The sequence below is a fragment of the Watersipora subatra genome, chromosome 4, assembly GCF_963576615.1.
Source record: "Watersipora subatra chromosome 4, tzWatSuba1.1, whole genome shotgun sequence".
Taxonomy (NCBI): Eukaryota; Metazoa; Bryozoa; class Gymnolaemata; order Cheilostomatida; family Watersiporidae; genus Watersipora; species Watersipora subatra.
The window spans coordinates 66,097,300-66,119,647 of record NC_088711.1 but is presented as its reverse complement, the minus strand read 5'-3'; the positions used below and the strand labels follow the sequence as shown (position 1 = coordinate 66,119,647).

Here is a 22,348-nt window from a genome sequence, read left to right as displayed (position 1 = left end):
GGGCCAAACTACAACGCCCTTTTATGACGAGAACATTTTTTATTTTGCTGCAGTTTGCATGAAACTTTCAGACGTGTGAATGCTCATACTCGCTTTTTGTTAAAGATTGCTTATCAAAACCATTCTACATTCAACGCAACCAACTTTCAAACTGTGTATAGCACGCAGTAGCTTGCCATTTTACTTCTAATTTTGCATTTCAGAGTTATAATAAACATGTTTCCTTATTGTTGTTGTAAAATTACATACCTTACATTAGATTAGGTCTACAGTTTTATAACACTTTTATAACAGCTTTTATTTTGCTGCAGTTTGCAGAAATCTTCCAGACGCATGAACGCTCATAGGCTTTCTATTATTGCTGTATTACTATATTAACAATATTGGTTATTCTAATAATATCAGTGCATTTTACTTCTAATATTGGCCAATATTGCATTTCTCCTATTGCAGGGGGAAACTATAAACATCTTTTTCTTTCACTATTGCCGTTTGTTGTATATAATAACACCCACACCCAGTACATTACAGCTACCATTGCAGTTATCCTGTTGCCCTGCAGTGCTATTTGACTGCTAATATTGCATTTCTCAACCATCAGTACCCTTTCTTTTTTCCAATATCCCTTTGGTCGAGGGCTGTATGACAGTTGAATTTCTAGTATATGATATCACCCACATCTCGTACATTACAGCTACCATTGCAGTTATCCTATTGCACTGCAGTGCCATTTGACTGCTAATATTGCATTTCTCAACCATCGGTACCCTTTCTTTTTTTCCAATATCTCTTTGGATGTGGGCTGTATGGCAGTGGAATTTCTAGTATGTAATTATGATACTCTATGGCTATTATAGCCATAGAGTATCATAACCTCACGCCTATTGTAGTCCACTATAATAGTGGACCTACATACACATGTAGGTCGATAACTAGGTCCACTATAATAGTGGACCTAGTTATAGCACAAAAGGGAATACCAGACTTGTATCTACAAAAAACAACATATATGGTTGTAACAATAACAATAGCTGTTAAGTTTATAGAGACATGGTCTAAAGAGGAATTAGAATTAGAGGAAATGACAAAAGTAAACATGGCTACCAGGAACATGAATAAACAAGAAATGGGTACAGAGAACCGATGTACATAGCACAGTATGTAGGTAGTACAGATGGTCATAGATGGCATGACTATTAAAAAACACGTGTACGGAAGATAAAAAAACATAACCATAAGTTATCGTTAATTTTTATCATATATATATACCATAAAACCTCTATTTGAATGCCATGGCGATGCATTTTTCAACCCTTTCCTAATAATGGCATTTTATTAAAGGTGACACTTAAAGATGTGGTTGCGTCAACAGGTTTGATTTAATAAAATTAAGACCAATAAAAGGCTATAACATCAGTTACAGTTTGATGTCATTTTTGTCTTTGTAGACTAAACGTGTCCAGATATAAATGCATTTGAATGAGGCCATATTTTTAAAAGCTCAGATTCCAACGGGTGCTTCGTTTGTGACATAACAAGTGATTACATGTGAAAAGAGCCCACGAGCGACAAATATAAGATCTGTTCTTTAGCCAATCAACAAGACAAAATGTTTATATAGGTCATGTTAAATTTTATCGCTTGTAAGACGAGTTGTCTGTGATGTACCAGTGGTGAAACCCCAAAGCCCGTACCCCAAAGGGGTTTGTGTATTCCTGTGTGTGCATGCAAATGCATGCATGTCCATGTAGGTGCAAGTATACATGCATGCACATTAATGTACGCGCATGTACATGTATGTACATGTATTTTGTTGCATGTGCTCAAATGTACATGCCTGTACTTGTATGTACAAGTATGTATGTGTATGAATGATTATGTGTGTGTATGTACAGGTATGTATGAGTATTTGAATATGTGCATGCATGTATGTGTATGTATGTAAGTGTATGTACAAAAATGCAAGTGTTTGTATGAGTATGTATGAGAATTTATGTGTATGTATGGGTGTGTACAATTATGTACATGCATGTATGTGCTTGTACGAGCATGTTCATGCATGTGCATGAATGTGCGTGCATATACGTGTATGAACTTTCATGGACTTGAACATACGTGTATGTACCTGAATGTAAGTGTATGTACATGTATGTTTGTTGTGGATGTATGTTTGTGTATGTACATTTTGCACGCATTTAAACATTCATGTCTGTGTATTTACGTGTATGTATGTGTATGTACCTGTATCGTTTGTACATGTATGTGTAAGTATACGTAGGTTTGTGTATTTTTGTGTATGTACAAGTATCTTTGTGTGTGTACAAATTGATATAATTGATACAAAAGTATTGATTATTATTAATAATTTGACGACTATAATATGGTCTGTACCATCTGACTGTAAGTATCGTTGATGTTTACATGATTAATAGTATTTTTCGGAGTTGTTTTGATACTAAAACAAAAAGTTTGCAATTAAAAGCAATGTTTGCAATAATTAATTGCAGAAGCTTCGTGTTTTTAACGATAAAAGTTCTCCATAACGATGACAGACAACGATAGAATGATGTCACGAAAACACGAAGGATATTCTTCTCGATTTGATACCCGATTCTTCAAAGAATTATACTGGTACATCGATTCATTAGGGAGTTGTTCTCCAATGGCAAAGTTTTTGACAGACAAGACAACTCCGAATAACATGACCGATATTTCGATATATCGGTTGACTTCGCCATCATATCGTACCGAAACGAATTTTCGATATCGTCCCAGCACTAGTGGGGGTCCTACCACACAAAGTTGTCGTCAGAATAGTGGCCAATAGTCACTTTTAAAATCACTGTCGTCACTTGTAAAATCACTCACCTTTTTCAGTTGGCAACCAAATCAACCTTTTTCTTCACATTCGTTATTTTAATACAAATATCTATTCTGGTGGCACTGGGTTGCGTTAAAAATCTGAGACTCGCTTAGTTTGAACTTCTGCTAACCAAAAGCATGGCTCAACCAGCGACCTTCACAAACTTATTAGTGATGTTTGGGAGCGTTGCTGATTACTCCGCGAAGAGTGACAGCCGTGTTAGGTTTTTAGGGCTATATTTCTTGTACTGAAAATTGACCGAGATTGTCTTTAATAATCACTGTCAGTCACAGACTTGGAAACGGATTTGCTGTCAATGTCGTGGCATTTCATTGCTTTAATTTTTTTGGCAGTTTATAAATGCTGGGCCAGATGCTTCAAACCAAAACTAGTAAAGTTTCTGTTGACCGTAGTGATTTATGAACAAATAAAAAGTTAGTAAAGGTATGGCTACACGTAACAAAATTTCCGTTGGTTCTAACCAAAATCACGAAATGATTGAAACACAGAATTATTCTGCGCTGCTAGAATCGTGCTAGCGAGCACGATTCCAGCAGCTTTTGCAATTAGAGAGACGTATGATGACACACAATAAAAGTATAAGTGCAATTCAACATAGTACACACGATGCAACTGCTTAGATTGCGTTATTGAATGTATTTATTGTTTGGACGCTATAGCTACAAATTGTTTATTTTTTAATTATATTTCCTTTTTAGCAGCAAAAGTTTTGTGGTAGAAAATGTTGACATCTCTAGCGCAATCAAGTTGGTTGCATCGTATTTACTATGTTAACTTTCTGTAAAATTTTTCTTGTGTGTCGCATTATGTTCTCGGACTACATATATCTTGAAATTTGCTAGAGTCGTGCTCGTTAACTAACAATAGCGCGACCTAAACAGTTACATCGTGTGTTCTATGTTGAAATACTTTTGTATTTTTATTGCGAGTCGCGATATATGTCTTGGACTACACTAATTGCTAAAGCTGCTAGAATCGTGCTCGCTAATAATTTGTTTAATCTGTTAATTCAAAGCGTTTCGTCGACGAACTCGGTGGGCATGCACAGCTCAAATAACTCTTTGAATTTCGATCGATTAATTCTGCGTTTTTCGTGATTTCGGTCAGAACTCAGAACCGACGAAAAATTCGTTACGAGCAGCCGAACCTTTAGTAATCATACTTACAAAATCATCGTCACCTCGTCACCTACATTGATAAATGGTCGTCTCGTCTGTCACTTTTTAAATATCCCTGTCGTCGGGTCGTCAGAATCGTCACAAAACATGGGAGGACCCCCACTAGTATGTATGTGTATCTATGTGTATGTACGTGTATGTAAGCATATGTATGTGTATGTATCTGGTTGTATGTAAATGTGTGTGCATCTACGTATATGTATGTGTAAGTATGTATGTGAATGTATGTGTATGTACGTAAATGTGTTTTATAAACCCTCACTATGTTTTCACTAGCTAGAAGCAGAAAAAAGAATGCTCTCCAATATACCCTTCTCCATATCTATTTAGCTGTTCTTCAGCTTCTTAACAAGCTTGGAAAACCAACCAATCATGCAAGCCAGTGTGAGAGGCTTTGCCTTCTAAAGCCTATCTGTTTTCTTTATCCCAGGTTCCTGATTCATATACAAGGGCGCGAGATAGGCCTGCCCACGCAACAGTATGTACGAGTATGTAGGTGTATGTATGTTTATATTGGAGTGTGTATGTACCAATATAGACATGAATGTACATGCATGTTCATGTATCTATGTGTATGTAGATATTTGAAATGTAAATGCAAGTACGTGTATGTAAGTTACAATTGCCTGACTACATTTGCAATCTGTTGCGACCATTAGAGTAGTTGTATAGCGATGACACCAAGAGAGTCTTCTACGATGAAGGGCTTAGTATTTTATACTTTTATATAAAGCTTTAGCTCATTTACGGGTATGAGTCATAACCTGCTGCCTATAGTTTTTAGCTTCAGGTCTAGAAACAAATTGTAAAATCTCTTTTTGAATGCAATGGCGCTTCATTTTTAACCCTTCCTATAGTGGCGGACAAATGGAGGTGGCATTCAAATGGAGTTGGCATTCAAATAGAGGCTGACATTGCATTGTTTTAAATGGTTGTACTTTTTTTTAAAACTTGTCAGATTTCTGAGGTCAATTTAACCCTTTTACAGGCAAAGCGAATGTCCCCTATATTTTTCACTCTCCTTTGGACAGAGGTACGTTAATCCTTTATTATGTAATAAATCTGCTAACTCATCAAAGATCTTGATAAATATGCATTGACAAGCCGAGATACATGTATATCTCTACCAGTTTATATATATATTACTTGCAACAAACATCTCATGATATTATAGCCTAAGGCCCTGCGTCGTGCTTACCAATTTGTTGATGCTTTCAATTTTTCATTTCAATTTAAATTTGAAGGTGCATTTTCACTCTATAGCTATTTTTAACGATGTTGATTAATGCAATCGTTGACATGTTTGTTACAGTTTGCAGCTAACACTAGCTTTGTATATACAGTAGAAGAAGAGTGATGAGTGTCAATCAATTGTAAGCCATGCTAAGATAACCGCAAACATTCTATCAAATAATACGCTATTCATCTGCATATTTTATGTTGTATAATGGTAATCTATCAAATGCTGCAGATTTATTTTCAAAAACAAATTACGTAAACAAACCATACCTATAATATTACTACAATACAAGCAGAAACGAAAATTAACAATTTTGAAACAAAAGTATTTGCATCGTTTGCTCGGCCAAGTGCATTCTGTATATTGCTTTCGATGGTAGAAACATGGGGTTTGAGCTTCTGACTATCTTGGCTTCAACAACTTCCAAATTGTTTCTCGACCTCCAATGTTCTTCTGCAGTGCGGGACTAGTCGATGTTAGTGTCCAAACAATCTTTAGCACAAATGATGAACCTTTGCTGCATTGCTAAGCGCAACTTTTAGCCTAAAAGTAGTGGTTCATATACCATCGTAAATCTAAACTGTTTTTCCACATACATGTACGCCAAAGTATCAAGTTCGCGTCAGGAAATTACTATTAGCCTGATACAGTTATTAATGATGTCTACAGTGTTGATTTCAAAATTTTGACAAAAAAATGAACACCTTCAGAGTTGGAACCTATACATGTTGTCGGTTTATAGACAAAATTTTTCATAATTAAACGAGTAATGAAAATAGAATCTTCATAGTTACATGTATCTTCATTTGTTACCGTAGACTTGTGTTTTTTAACCTTTAAGCTGGCCAGCAAGATACACAATGAGGCTGGAATTCAACTACGAAATCTAATAATAAATGCAAAAAGAAGCCTCAGCTGTAATGTAAACTATTGCTCAGCAGCTAGGTATGTAAGAATTTTCATGCACTATAAAGATTAAAGCTTTGATATAAATATTTAATTAGAAAAGTAATTGATTCGATGTTTCCGACGTCAATAAGTTTGGTCAGGAGGATCAGCCAATGTACCCATCTCAAAAAAGTTGCAGTTGTTAGACATGTTCATATCGGTTCAACCAAACTGAAAAACTGAACCAAGGCTTGTCATTCAATAGAACACATGCATGCAAATTATTTTTGACCATAAAGCTCCATATATTTTACCACAACTAAATAAGTAAATAATAACTCAATATACCACAGATGCAAATACACATCAAAAAAGACACTCCCTATACAATCTTTACGCAGCCAAATAAGAGTATATGAGTGTATCCAAGATCATTCGAACATGTACAGTTGAATGTCCTATTATGAAACGGCTTCTATCAAGTATGAGTCTTCATATGACTTGTTAAATTACATCGTTGAGAAAATCGACTACTGCAAATCTTGCACTGAAATGGCTTCTCTCCAGTGTGAGTCCTCATATGATTCGTTAGAGTACTACATCGAGTAAACCGACTACTGCAAATCTTACATTGAAATGGCTTCTCTTCAGTATGAATCCTCATATGACTTGTTAGATTACATCGATGAGCAAAATTACTACTGCATATCTTGCACCGGAATGGTTTTTCTCCAGTGTGCACTGTCATATGATCCGTTAGAGTACTACAACGAGCAAACCTACTACTGCATATCTTGCACGGAAATGTTTTTTCTCCAGTGTGCACTGTCATATGATCTGTTAGAGTACTACGTTGAGCAAACCGACTACTGCATATCTCACATTGAAATGGCTTCTCTCCAGTGTGCGTTCTCATATGATCCGTTAGAGTACTACATTGAGCAAACCGACTACTGCATATCTTGCACTGAAATGGCTTCTCTCCAGTGTGAGTTCTCATATGATCTGTGAGAGTACCGCATTGAGCAAAACGACTACTGCAAATCTTACATTGAAAAGGCTTCTCTCCAGTATGAGTCCTCATGTGTCTTGTTAAATGATGGCAATGAGCAAACCGGCTACTGCAAATCTTACACTGAAATGGCTTCTCTCCAGTGTGAGTCCTCATATGATTCGTTAGAGTACTACATCGAGTAAACCGACTACTGCAAATCTTACATTGAAATGGCTTCTTTCTAGTATGAGTCTTCATGTGTCTTGTTAAATGATGGTGATGAGCAAACCGAATACTGCAAATCTTACACTGAAATGGCTTCTCTCCAGTATGAGTCTTCATGTGTCTGGTTAAACTAGGATGATGATTAAAGCCACTACTGCATATATTGCACTGGAATGGTTTACCTCCAGTGTGTGTTCTCATGTCTGTTGCTAGATGACTGCGGCGAGCAAAGCTAGCGCTGAATATCTCACGCTGAGGAGGCTTCCTTCCAGGGAGACCTTTTATCTTTGTCTTTACAGCGGTAGTGCATACCAATCTTCTAGATATATCATTTTGATCTCTTGAAAAGGAATTCTGTCCACAATTTTTACCTATAATACAAGTTTACAGTTTTGGCCCACAAACTCAGTAGTATGGTATACACTCAAAAAATTTTATATCATAAAAATGTCATTTAAATCCTATAAGTAATATGAAAAGATTCTTTAACAGTTTTGATTGCAAATATGAATAATATATCACGTGTAACAATTCAAACACACGGTATAAGGTCATGGACCAACCATCAGATGTAAAGCATATATGATGAAAGGATTTTTAGAAATTCAAGTTTTATTTCATTCTAAATATGAAGTCATATTTTTGTTCTATATCTGTATTTACCAATGTTTCATAAAAGCTCATTGCACTTATTGGTATGTTTGCTACAGTTTGCAACCAATGGAAGAGGAGTTACGAGCGTCGATTATTTGTAAAATCAGATTACTGCAATGATGTTATCAAATAATATGCTACCAATATTCAAAGTTATACCCTACAAGATGAAAATAATCGATGATTATAAAAATTCGCGATGAGTCAAATCCGCGACTTTTTTAATTCCGCAAAAAAGTAGTTTTATTTTTAATTACAAGGGAGAATAACTACTGCCTCAAAATTAAAAACTAGCAGCTAGGCATACGTACTAAACGTAGTTGAGTTCCAAAACCTTTTTAAAATCATTGCTGGGACTTTGAGTTAACCCCATTGCTAATGCATCACATTTCTTTACAAAATTATTCAAGGTTGTCGCAAGATATGCAGAATGGCGTCATCGCAACAATAGCTGCTAAGCCGAAGTACGAAATGTAGCCAAGTTCCGAAACTTCTTCAAAATCATCGGCGGGGCTTCGAGTTTTATTGCCATTGCATCGAACTTCTTTACAAAATTATTCAAGGTGTTCACAAATTATTCGGCATGGCTTTGTCATCGCAAAAATCTCTCCTACAGTCTTTTGACATTGAAATCAACTCCATCAATCTCTAACTAATACCGTAGTTGAGGACGATAATGATTCTGATCTGGACATTATGGTATGTATTGATTTGCAGTGCACATACTTTTTTCTATAATTACCTGCATTAGGTAATTTTTTTGTTTAAAAACTGATCGCTTTCATTAAATACTTCAGCTATTGTTTTTGTACTTCCTTAACATTTATTAATATTTTTTCCTTTTTGCGTTTACTGCAGATTGAGAATGAAATATAACGTATTATGATTACGAAAACTAGAGACAAAGTAGTAATATTCATCAAGGCAGGAATATTGGCAGAGAAGCAACTAGTCAGCCTAGACCCTTTCATCAACAACAACTCCTTGATATTTCTGCGGCAAACATGATTATATTATATATTTCATTTCATGTATAGACATACATGTATAATAATTTATTACTAAATTAAGTGTACAAATAAAATAATTCAAATACAAATAAAAATTCGCAAACGATGAATGGAGTAAATATAAACAGTTTGGTCTATATTGCGGTTGTCTAGCAATAAAATTAAACTGGTACTCTTGATAAGTGAATACTAGCGTGTAATGATGCTCTCCGACTAGTTATTTTGGTAGTAGCAGCTCTATATCTCTGTTACTGTCTTGGGTAGATGTTGAAAGCGATTCTCTCACTACTACATAGCTGGTAAAGAAGTTATCATCAGAACTCTCCTCGTGACTTACTATTGCAAAGTTTTGCCGGTTGGCCAAAAATTTGAGCTTGTAAAGGCATTTTTGTTCCCTTTTTAAAACAGATATATTCTCCTTTTTAGCAGCTGCGGTCACTTCTATCTCAATTTCAAGACCTCCCTGAATGATTGGTGATCTTCTAAGAATGACATCTACCCTTGCAGTAATTGTGCTTCCGTGTATAATACCTTCCACAATGTCCTCTGAATTCAACTCTACTTTTGCACTGCTGAACTAGTCGATATTTTCGTCCAACAAAGCACAGCGAAACTTTACACGTTGCAGTTAGCGAAATATTATTCGCCTGAAACATTTTTGGCACAGCGAAACTTTTACGCGTTGCATTTAGTGCAAGTGCAAAGCGTAACAGTTTCTTAAAACCAGTCATTCATCTACCATCATATATGTAAACCGCATTTTATAAATGTGTACTTCAAAGTATCAAGACCATGTTTAAAAGGACAAAGACGTACTATTTGCCTGAAACAGTTATTAATTATTTCTATGATGCTGCTTCAAAGTTTAAAGGAAAAAAATGAAAAGCTTTTGAATGGGACAACAAGAGAATTGATTACTATTGATATAAACGATTCATTATTAATACAACTTCGTGGCCACTTTTCTACTGATCATTTAATAATATTGGTTCATAGAGACGAACAATTGTCAAAGCGACGGTCAAATGGAGGTGGCGTACAAAGAAAGGGTAGTGCTCTATTGCTCAACATTTCTCTCATAGTGGCGGTCAAATAGAGGTGTCGTTCAAATAGAGGTAGTGTTCAATTAGAGGTTTTACGATAATCAGCAGTTTAATTAGAAATGTACCTGCTTGGAATCAGCTGGTACAGATTGTTAATGAAGCAAACCTAACAGGTTTGTAGACATGTACTAAATGAATTCTAATATAAAGAATAGAAAAAGCTTCTAAAGTGAGTTTAAACGTATGAAAAATGAAGCTCATAAAGCGCTTTATCCAAATTTAGTTTGACTGCGGTAAAAAGCTAACTTGAAAGAAAGTGCTACCATGTGACAAACTCATACTTTTTACATTTCTATGAATACCAATAGTTAACATTCAACTTAAGTCATGATCTAGTCGTCTATGCTCTGGTCATGTGTTTAGGAAGACCATGAGCCAAACGTGTCCAACAGAGAAACTCAGCTTATAAAAATCATTAGAAGCCCGTCGCTATATTTTTTTTAAAGATTTGTCAAAACGCTTCACAAAATGCTAGTCTTTCAAACAAATACAAAGCAAAATGTATTATTGTTCAGCTTAATAATTAGCAAATACATTTAAAATGACCACAAGTACTGCAAATGTTGCATTGACAAATTTTCGACAAATCGCTGAGATGTTGTACCGATATCTGAGTGTGAGGACCAGCGGTGCACATGTTAATATAGCAACCATGAAAAACAGAACTGGCAATAAAAAAGCTGAATTCCTTTGACAACTAGTACTAAAAAGAACATCTATAAAAAAGTCAGTGGCTTAAAAGAGAATGACACCATAAATTATAGTCAGGTTTAGTATTTTAGTTTTACTAATAAACCAGTTTGTGAGACAATAGAGGAAGCTAATTATTATATTTACTCAGCTAAAAGGCACTGAACATCTGAGCTAATCAACAGCAGTTAGTACTATTATCTAATAAATCTTTAACTAACCAGTTGGGTAGAGATTATCAGCACCACTATCAGATCCTGGTTTTGTTATCACTTCATCAACTCCTACAATAAATATGAGAGGCCATATAAAGAACATAATGAGAATTGTCTCATATATTTACTAAGTTGAAGTAAATTCCATGAAAATATAATTGCAACATAATCGATTGCCTTCATCACTGTCATTGTTGATTGATGAATCACCAGGTTCTACTTCAACCTCAGCATCTACAATAGAAAATATCCATGAATTACTAACTACAAGCAGAGTTATAGTTCAACTATATATGAGGATCAGCCTAGAAAATGTTTGCTCTAAACCGACTGGTAAAAGCATGATGATAAAATAATATGTAGTAGATGGCATGACTAAGAAAAGGCATGTGTACGGAAGATACAAAAACATAACCATAAGTGATAGCTAATCTTTATCATATATATAAACATGTACCATAAAACCTCTATTTGAATGCCATAGCGATGTATTTTCAACGCTTACCTAATAATGGCATTTTATTGCGGGTGGCGCTAAAATAGAAAGTGATGCTGCATTTTTTGATTAACTCGTCAGAATTTTGAAAAGATAAATATAACCCTTTGATGAGCAAAGCAAATGTCACTTATGTTTTGCAATCTTATTTGGGTGAAGCGACATCGATGCCGTGGGCCTCACCATTTTTGCTGGACTTTTCTCATATACTTTAAAGTGTCTGACATCTTAAAACTGGAAATACTTTGTGTAAAAAGTATTAGCCAAATACAGTGACTAATTATTCCTCTGGTGCCTCTTTCAAACTTTCAAATACAAAACGGTAAAGCTTTAGTGTTAGAAAACGTCTTTGAATACACCATAACAATAGTTGCTACTTTGTTGTACGATGTTCCTGAAGAGTACTTTCATTGTTCATCAAAACACTTTAAATTCTTCAGATAACATTGCAAACCGCCGTATGAATAAATCTGAAAATAGTGTGTGAAATTTGGACCTTAGCAACTTTGACGCGGAGTGTAGTTCTGATGATTGTATCGATTGATTTTCTCAGGCTCTCAGGTACACCTTTGCTAAAACGATTGCAACCACTATAACAACAGCAAGAAAATTTTTATTGATGTAACTGAGTCATCCTTAGTAACATTGCGCGAACACTTTTCAACTGATCATTTTTTATATATGGGTTTTTATTATGCTATTAGTATTTTTTATGTGTTATAGTTATTTTTATTATTAGTAGTATTTATTATGCTTCTTTTAGTACTTTCCGTTAGTACATGTTATTTATTTTTTATTTACCTGGCATTTATATGCAGTTTCTTGCTTCGTTTTAGATTCACTGTACTGGTACCGTGTTATAACAATAATGGTGCAGTATGTTCGATGACAATTAAGTTTTTTTGATGATTAATGAATATCATAGGACTTTGTATGTGTATTTTAGTAATGTACATTGTATGACGATTATATTATATAGCATGTTTACCAAAGTACACAGTCCGTTTATAATATATATAATATATTATATCATATAATATGATACATCAAAACTTTCAATCGATTTTAGAAAGCATATTACAAAGCATTGAATAAAACTATTGCATATAACCTTGAAGCTCATCAATCACTTTCTGTATGATTACCATTCTCGCTCTCGTCGTTCTTTCATTGATGCAGTCTAGACTTGTGCAAATTAAAGATGCAGTTTTACAAGAGCATCCGCTTTTACATCTACTCTTTTTCGCATGAGCAACTAGTACATTGGACAAACTCCCTGAGACTAGCTCAGTGTCCATCAGGAAACCACTGCGCAGAAATGCCATCATCTTCTTTACTCCAGCCATGAATTGTGGGATCAGGTGGCATGATTAATATTTTAATCACCCGCTGTCATATTGCTGCTTAGTAATTGTCCCTCATTAAGCGCTGATGGAGAGAAGCCTCTGTTGTTGGAAGGGTTTTCTCATAAGATGCCCTTGATGAGAACAGCCTGTATCTGGCATCGGCTAAATTTGTGGAATCAGGCTCGCCATAAAGATGCAGTGTTGAGCGAGTCAGTGCGTTAAACAACTCATCATCCAAGTCTCAATATTTGCCTAGGTTAGGGAATGGCGACCTATAACTTTCATTTGATAGGAGCTTGAAATGAGTGGTCTTGTCTATTCCTGAAAATCAGCTGGTTGTGTCACAACCGGAAAAGACGAAGCCCAAGTAGACATGAATCCATGTCACTACCCAGTGTCTCGCTGATCGAAGTATGGATGCCAACACCAGGAAATTTTGTGATACTTACTACGGTCATCAGAATCAGAGCTTGGTTGAATGTTAGCATCTTGTGCGTCATAATTACCATCCAGGTCACCATCATCAGATATTGGTGTTGAAGCCCTAGGCTCATGATCAATAGCATCATCACTCAACAGCCCATGACTGTCTTCACCTACATGTAGCAAATATGATCGGTAGTAAGCAACCTATTTGCTTTCAAAATGTCTTGTACAGCCTAGAAAAAATTGTGCTTTAGTAGCTTTTCAGGGTAAATACCTGAAAAAATTTAAAAATAATTAGTCTACTGCAGCTAACAATTGGTATTACAAAATGCAAAAAGTTTTTGATACTGTAGATATAAACACAGAAAGTCATGAAGATGATTATTGTGGTAAGTGCCCCCTATCAACCAATATTAGAGCCTAGTGGTTGGGGCTAGTTGATAGTAGATGTTGAGGTTGAGAACTATGTGCTTGACTAACTGTGGGTCGAACAATTGGATATAAATGAAATAAGAAATTTTTATTATCTTGTAGTTCTACAAGGAAATCATAAAATTATTATTTATTATGGGGTAATAGGGTGATGAGTTCATGCTGCAAAAAAAATCTAAATTTTGTTGGATTGAAAATGCTATAATCATGTGCATAATGAAAAAATCCATATCTTACACTGTTAGAATAAGGTTTGTTTGAAATTCACAAGAAAAATTTCGGCTTTTTATAGTTATTTTTTCGGTAAAATTCTATAAATAGCCACATAAAACTTACCTTTTTTCATCAGAAAGTTCTCATTTTCTTCTAGAATATCACTTCCATTGCTAATTTCTTCCCTTGAGCTAATTACCACAGCTGATTCGCTTAAAACTTTGCCATCGATCGGATAAACTTTTACTAAAATGGCGATCAACAAATTTTCAAAACAGTTGATATCTATCACGTAATTTGTTAGTTAAAAATCTCTTGTCCAATCACATATTTGGTATCAAAATGATGCCCAGACGCTTAAACTTCGTTTGGTGAATAAATAAAACCGATGTACCTAAACAGCTAAGCAATAGAGCAAATCAAAGTTTAACCCGAGCACTTCAGGAATGGGCCCTGGAGAGCACAACTCTTCCCGAGGTAATCGGGAACAGTCCTGAGTGGGTTAATATCAACAGATTCACCATGTCTTACTCTGCTGTGTTGAGGGTACAAAATCTGTGAAAATGTGATAACAAGCACTTAAAGATGTGGTTGCGTCAAATTTGAGTTGATCTTAAAAGAAAGCATTTTTTTCACTATCAGTTGATATGTTGTTTGTTGTGTTAGGCAATCTCATTTCCAAGATATTTGACGATTAATATCGAAAAAATCTGATCGCGGTAAAAACGCTCAGGCCAAACAAACATGCCCAGACTTGCCCAAAATGATTTCACACGTGGTTTATCTGTCAATATATTTCGTATTCACATCGGCTATTTGCGATAAAAGTCTAGTCCTACGCGGCTCTATTGGCATATATTTTATTTTGTATTTGCTCATGTTGGTTAGAATAAAATTTTAAACCCTGCTACCGATACATTATTATGAATGTGTCAAAGGCCTCAAATGACGAAAATTGAAAATTTGTCTTACTCACTTTCTCTAAATGCTGTGTAAACATTTGAGTACTGACTACCAATTTTACCGGTCTATGGTAATTCTGTCAAGCAAACTATGTAGAATAAGGTCTTTGTATCAGCACAATTCCGCCGCTACCCACGCTAACGATATAAAGCCTCCCAAAAGCCCCGCCTACATTATGTCCGGCGCCTATCGGGGCTGTATATCATTGCCTACACTGAAAACTAGTTTCTTACTACTGTAAGTGAAATGAGCAAGTTGTGTCTTTAAAAAGAATATACATAGGGATAGAGTTTTAAGGATGAGAAGTCTGCTGCAAACTGGATTTGAACTCCCATTCTCCAGTTCTGCGGACATTCATATACCGTATGCAATTCACTACAATATTCTGCAAATCATGTTTTGCATTATCTTCAACAATATTATTTTATTATATAATTTTTACAAGCAAAAAGATTTTTATCTCGGCATAAAGCTTTTATTAAAAATATTCATCAAGTCGTGGCCACTCGCATAGTTTTGGCTGATACAATAAGACAAATTCATCTACTGCAACAAACTCAAACGAAACATCATAGTTTATGCAGCACACATTCAAGTCTCTATTTCCCTTTTATGGCAGTTTCCACACTGACAAAGCTGCTTCGGCTGGTGGGACGACATAAACATCATGTAATCAGTAAAACAAATGCAATAAATATATGTCATTCATAGATATGTCATGCTAAAGCGTATCTACTGAAAGCTTCCAAATTAGGAGTTTGATAGATTGGGAGTGTAATTTTAAAAACGAATAAATGTTTAACAAAGGCACAAGTACGCCAAGCCAACGATTCGAAGCTTTGGTTCTGGAATTTAAAGATTTGCATTGATCAATCAACTTTTTTCACTTTCTACAAGTGAAAAGTGAACATCTAAAGTCAAATCATAAATCTAATTTACTAGACAAAACTGCCACAGAAAATTTGAAGCAAATGTACCTAGGTGAACCTATAAAAATATAAAACGATGATTAGTGATAGCAAAAAGTTATAATTTGATTAATTAGTACATGTATTAATGAGTACTAAAATACTCCCTTTAGTATATTCATCAATCTAAGCCATTGTATTGATAAATTCTAAAGATCAAAAAAAGCCGTCAAGAACTCACTGTACATGCGTATCTTGCATGCGCAGAAAATTACATTTTAGTCTCTAACAGGGAAATATAATCTGAATGTAAACTCAAAAGGAAACTCTATAGGAGACTCAAAGTAAAAGATAGATTTACCTCCATTCTCCGATCTTCCTCCGTAGAACTTTAACTACATGATGCCAAGAAAACTCGGAGTCACCTTCGCTGTAACTTCACAGCAGTTTTTATAATTACGTTGTTCGCCAATAAAACGTGTTGATCGAGTAATTCATTAAAGTAATGATGTTAATTAAATTAGTAAATATCGATGTCCATGCGATTTAATAATAGACTAAAATCCCTGAATATGAGATCACAGACAACGCGTTTTACGAATGATAACATGTGTTACGGCCTATATAAAAAATTCGCACTGATGATCGGCTAAGGAAGCGACCTCATATTTATCGCTCGTGGTTTCTTTTCAGATATATTGCTTGTGACATCACAAAAGAAGCACCCGCTGGAACGTGAGCTTTTTAAAAGAGGGCCTCATTCAAACGCATATATCTCTGGACAGGGTTGGTCTACAAAGACAAAAATGGCATCAAATTGTAGCTGATGTTTTAGCCTTTTATGGGTCTTAATTTCATTAAATCGAATTTTTTGACGCAACCAAATCTTTAAAACCTCAAAAACAAACAGTTAATCGCAGCCATCACGAAACTGTCGTAGATTGGAATCCATTTCCAAAACGGCTCAAATGGGACGTAGTTGAACAAGAAGGCTTCTGTTTACACTTTCATGCAGTCTCATTCGTCAAAACATTTTCACAAACATACTTCACGCATTCAATAAAACCATGTCTATGGTCCTTGCGCGTCTATTTCATCATAATTTTAAAGCTGTCATTTGAGCACTGATATATCAAAACTTACCATATAAATTCGTTTTACGTTTTCAACCTTAGCTCGAAGAAGTGCATATCATCCTCTGATGAACATGCTGAGCCATTAAACATTAAAACCATGTCTAAATACTAGCGAAATATAAGTTTCCTAGGGTAGTTTGTTCGATTACTTGGTCAGCGATGACCAAGTTAAACTCATGGTTGGAGTGTTGGCGTACCGTCCATGGGCTAGGTGCCTTCCGGAGCTGAGATGCCATCCATGGATGGGATTTTTCTATGCTATTCATCTCAATTCAGTATACAGTGGCATAACTGTAGGTGGTAAGCGTACAATGTGAATGAATGCACAATAAACAATGCACAGCTCTATGTTCTCTTGTAAATTCATTCAACTGGTCCATCATAATAACTTGGCATAGTTCACCCTGTCATAGGCAAAGAAAGATTTCAAAATTAGTCGTACTGTACGGAGTGCTCCTGCCAATCGCTCTCTCATGTAGCTCGGAGAAAAGTGAGCAGTAGGCGTACTAGCTCCGAGTACCCATTCCAAAATCTGTAAGTGGGGCTTTCAGCACCCCACATGCTAACACGGTGAAATTAATTCTTCTTCAAAGTCATCTAGCTCTGATATGGTATCTGGATTTTGCAGCATACCATTTGAGAGACTACCAGTCTCTCAAAGTCTCACTAGTCTAGACTTGTGATAAACTCACAAGTCTATCACAAATATCTCGGGTTTTTCGTGAGAAGAAAAAAACTCGAAAAGCAGAATGCGTGCGAAAGCTTTGTATAGAAGTTTATGACATGGTACGCTTTTGTTGTACGCGCGACCTGATAACGCACCACTCGCTGAGCCACTTGCACAGACATTGGATTCTACAAGAATATTCTCAAGCCCAGACATGGAAAATGACACCAACAAATGATAGTCTAAGAATGAGCTGCATTGCTTGCGTGATTTGGCAGAAAGTATAGGTCACATGATCAGAGTACGACTAGATGATTACACCAGGTTGAAACAATACTGTCATGTAGTGAGCATTTATAGTTGATACAGGCTTTCCGGTAGAACCCGAAGTATTTGTCATAATCTAGTGCAACGTTTTATATCGAAAATTTTATTGGCCTTTAATTAGAAGTGATAACACCATGTGTCAAAACAATAACTGAACTGCTAGAGTACGTCAGCCAAATAAAAAGACTCTAAACCGTTGCGTTTTTATGATGGCTGCGATTAAATGTCGGTTTTGGAGGTTTGATATCTGTTGATATCAAATAAATGTGAATTTTGTTGAAAGTCAACCTATACATTTAATTAATTCCGAGCCATTGCAGATTCACAGAAGCCACGTAAGCTTTTATGTGGAAATGCAATAATCACACCTAAATGATTAAAAGAAATGCTAAGCCTGCGACAGCAATTTCACTCTCGCTGTGAGAGAGTGCAAGATATAGGTAACATAAATCACGCTACACCCTTCAAAAGGTCAATATCATACTCATACACTTATTACCTATACTATGTCCTACTATATTACCTACAAGTATAGTTAATAGGTCTATGAATATACTGTTACCTATTGTGGGTATAATCATTCTGTACTCACTCATATATACTGTATATGCATATTGTACCCATATTATGCACTAGTGGTATGTATGAGACAATTATATCTGTTTAATGTACAGTACTCAATTATCAATGTGCGGACACGACTAGTCTGTGTTAGTCCAACAAACAAAGTACAACTGTATATCACCTTCAGTACAATAAACTAGTTTAACCAATCAATTCACAAGCACCTGTCAAAGCTTATCACCAGTTATCACTACAATTTAATTAATCTTAAACTAACCAGTTGGGTAGAGGTTATCAGGACCACCATCATATCTTGGTTCTGTTTTTATTTCTGCAACTACTGCAATATTTATGAAAGTTCATCTAAAGAGAATGATAAGGAGAAGTTTTTCACAAATATAATAAGATGTCATGAATTTCATGAAAAAAATTATTCAATAGAATTACCTTCATCACTGTCTGTGTCTACTGATGCATCATCAGGTCCCACTTTAACCTCGATATCTACAATGTAATGCATTTATAATTCACTACCTACAACATTGATTTAGTGGAGCTACACAAAAGGACCAGCCTGAACAGTACTTTAAGCTGGCTGGTGAAACCATCACATTTGAATAGTGTGTAGTTACAATACACTGGCTTGAATTTTTAAGTTGAAAAATAATAACTTTTCAAACGCTACAAATATACACTTATGAACAATTGACTAGCGTCCAAACATCTTTTTTACCGGAGCAAAACATTTACGCATTGCATTTCACACAAGCGATAAACTTTTAGCTGCATCGCAAAGCGCAAGTTTTAGCCTAAAACTAGTCGTTCATATACCATCATAAATGTAAGCTGTTTTTCACATACATCGAAGTATCAGAACCACAGTAAACAAGCAACCACTATTAAGGCGTGGTCACACGAGCACCGAACCGAACTAAATGACGCAAAACGACGTCGCTCTCAGCTGTAAAAAGTTCGGTCAAAGACATTTCTAGCCGAAACAAACCATTTCGGTACTGCTGGAAATTTCGTGGCCGAACCCTTGCTTTTATTGGCAGGTTAAAATTCTAGAATTCTAGCGAGCGCGCATCACATTTCTCCTTACGCGCGTGTGAGTAAAGTTAAAAAAGAAATGGGACGATACTTTTATTCCGTTAAATAAACAACATGAAGCAATTTATGACAAGGTTCACCCGGACTTGTGAATGTGTTCCATAAATGTAAGATGTTGCACTTAAGTTTTGCATAAATGTAAGAGAATGGTTGTGACTTTCTTTCGTGTAGAATATAAGTAATGTGTCAAATTCATCCTGATGAAGAATCATTGACTGATTTATTTATGTAAAACCACAGTACTATGATAAAGACTGTTTTTGTTTGTTATGTACTCAGCATAGAAAAACATTCATATGTTAATAAAAAAATATAATGATGTTGATGGGTAGGGTTGGCCAAATGTTTGTATCAAGTGAATTATTTTGAGCAGCTGAACGATCTTCTGATAAATCTGCTGTGTAATTATGATTTAAAATTGTTCCTCAGAGTTTATTGTTTACAATAGAAATATTTAACTCAAATACAAAACAACTACTAATAAAACTGTGTCCTGTCTCTATACCTATGGTATCTAGGAAGCGAATTGACTTCGGATGCCATGTGACATGTGCCACGAACCAAACCAGCCTCCGAACCTACGTCGGTTCGGTGCTTGTGTGACCACGCCTTTAGCCTGATACAGATAGTAATAGATAGAATAGAAGCAACGAAAGAAATAATTGCTATCGATGTAACCGAGTCATTATTAGTACAATTTTGAGGACAATTTTCTACCGATCACTTGGTATTATTGATTCATATCGATCAAATAATGTCAAAATAGTGGTCAAATAGGGTTGGCAGTGAATTTAAGGATGGTGCTTGATTTTTCAACTGTCCTCTTATATTGGCGGTCAAAAGGAGGTGCAGTTCAAATAAAGGTTGCATTCCAATAGAGGTTGGCGTTCAATTAAAAGTGTTATGTTATGACTACTAAAAATATATCTATACTAGACACAACAATAACAATAGCGGTCAGGCTTATAGAAAACATAGATATAAAGGAAATAGAAATAGAGAAAACGAACAAGTAAGTATGGCTACAGAGGATATTGATGAATAGAAAATTGGTACAGATAACATGGTTATAGACGAAATGCCTAAACAAGAAATGTGTATGAAAAAGATGAAAACATATATTGCAAAAATTTTCAAGGACAATAATCTTTATAATAAACATAGTTTAGTGAAACTCTCTAACTAACCGGTTGGATAGAGGCTGTCACTCAAATCATCTGCTTCTTTCTTCGGTTTTAATAACAAAGTGTTCATGGTGTTCATGGCAGGCATTATATGAAGAGATCAGTTTATCTAAATGAGAAAAGAGTGTAAGAATAAATTAGGTACCATCCGTGTTTCCATGCAAGCAATTACGGAGAACTAGCTTTTTATGAATGAAGTCTGCTTGTAAATTTAAAAAATAATTCACATTGTAGTTGGACAGATAATGACAATCATCGAAGTAGAAACTTATTATTTTAAAAAGTTACCATAAAACCTATATTTTAAAGCCATGGCGTTCTATTTTTTAACCCCCTCCCACTAAAAGCTGTCAAATGGAGGTGGTATTCAAATAGAGGCTGACTTTGTATTCTTCAAATAGGTCATCCGCATTTGGGAAGGTAAATTTAACCCTTTTACGGGCATAGCAAATGTTGTCTACATTGTGCGCTCTTTCGGAGAAACTGGATGATATTATAGCCTGTGTGCTGCTTTGCAATTGTTAGAGCTTAAAACTTTTCATTTGATTCCAAATTTGAAGGTACATTTTTCATTTTATAACTATAGTTAACAATGTTGCATAAAAGGTCATTACACTCATTGATATTTTTGCTACGGCTTGCAGCTAAAACTGGCTTTTATGAGCGATATAAAAGGTCACTTCATAGCAAGCCGAGTTAAGGCTAGTGAAAAGATTCTATCAAATAATGTGCTATAAATCTGCAAATTTAAAATTTGTATATTAATAATCCATCAGATGCTATAAATAATATAATTAAGAACAAGTGAAAAAAACGAGCCACATTTATAATGCATGTAGAAACAAAGATTAACAATTTCGAAACAAAAATATTTGCATTATTTGCTCAGGTAATTGTGTTCTGATTGTTCCATGTGATGACACAAACATCAACTGGCTGCTCAATACCTTTCAATATTATATATGTCAAACCCCAGCGCTTTTTGCTTTTTGTTTGCTAAAACTTTGACAGCAACACCATAGAAATAACAATATATTAATATCTGTCTCAAGCTAATAATAGTTCCTTGTTTAACACAGTCTTTATACTCCAAAGAAGCTTACATATATACAAAATGGTTTAAATTCACAATAAAAGGTGAACAATTAAAGCAAAGCCATGAAATAATTACTAACTGTCTCAGGCTAATAGTAGTTTATTGTTTAACCTGGTCTTAATACTTCGAAGAATAGTTTTTTAGGAACGGAAGTTAGGGATGTTTAGTCCGATTTAGAATGACTGAGATGGGCGTCGTAAAACATAATATTATGTATATTAAATTAAAATTATTTCAAAACAATCTCAGTTTTTTTCTGAAAGGTAGATAAGCTATTTAACATTGCACATTTAAAAATGAGCTCAAAAAAGCGCGATGACAACGCTAGCTTGTGATAAAATCACGCTTCTTCGAGCTCATCTTTCTCGGCGTCCAGCCTATTAAACATCATAGTACAAG

At 35.2% G+C, this 22,348-nt stretch overlaps 1 protein-coding gene across 1 annotated transcript in view; it reads right to left on the bottom strand.

The window, feature by feature from the left end:
• Positions 1 to 20,941, bottom strand: part of LOC137394532 (gastrula zinc finger protein XlCGF57.1-like) — a 50,052-nt gene extending 29,111 nt beyond the window's left edge. The window contains exons 1-9 of the mRNA XM_068081257.1: positions 20,857 to 20,941; positions 19,007 to 19,063; positions 18,837 to 18,899; positions 14,118 to 14,240; positions 13,373 to 13,519; positions 11,259 to 11,315; positions 11,088 to 11,150; positions 7,017 to 7,780; positions 6,692 to 6,983 (exon numbers count right to left, since the gene is read on the bottom strand). Of these exons, the coding sequence (XP_067937358.1) occupies positions 6,692 to 6,983; positions 7,017 to 7,780; positions 11,088 to 11,150; positions 11,259 to 11,315; positions 13,373 to 13,519; positions 14,118 to 14,240; positions 18,837 to 18,899; positions 19,007 to 19,063; positions 20,857 to 20,941 (1,651 nt within the window). The remainder of the gene's footprint in view (positions 1 to 6,691; positions 6,984 to 7,016; positions 7,781 to 11,087; positions 11,151 to 11,258; positions 11,316 to 13,372; positions 13,520 to 14,117; positions 14,241 to 18,836; positions 18,900 to 19,006; positions 19,064 to 20,856) is intronic.
• Positions 20,942 to 22,348: the final 1,407 nt, after the last annotated feature.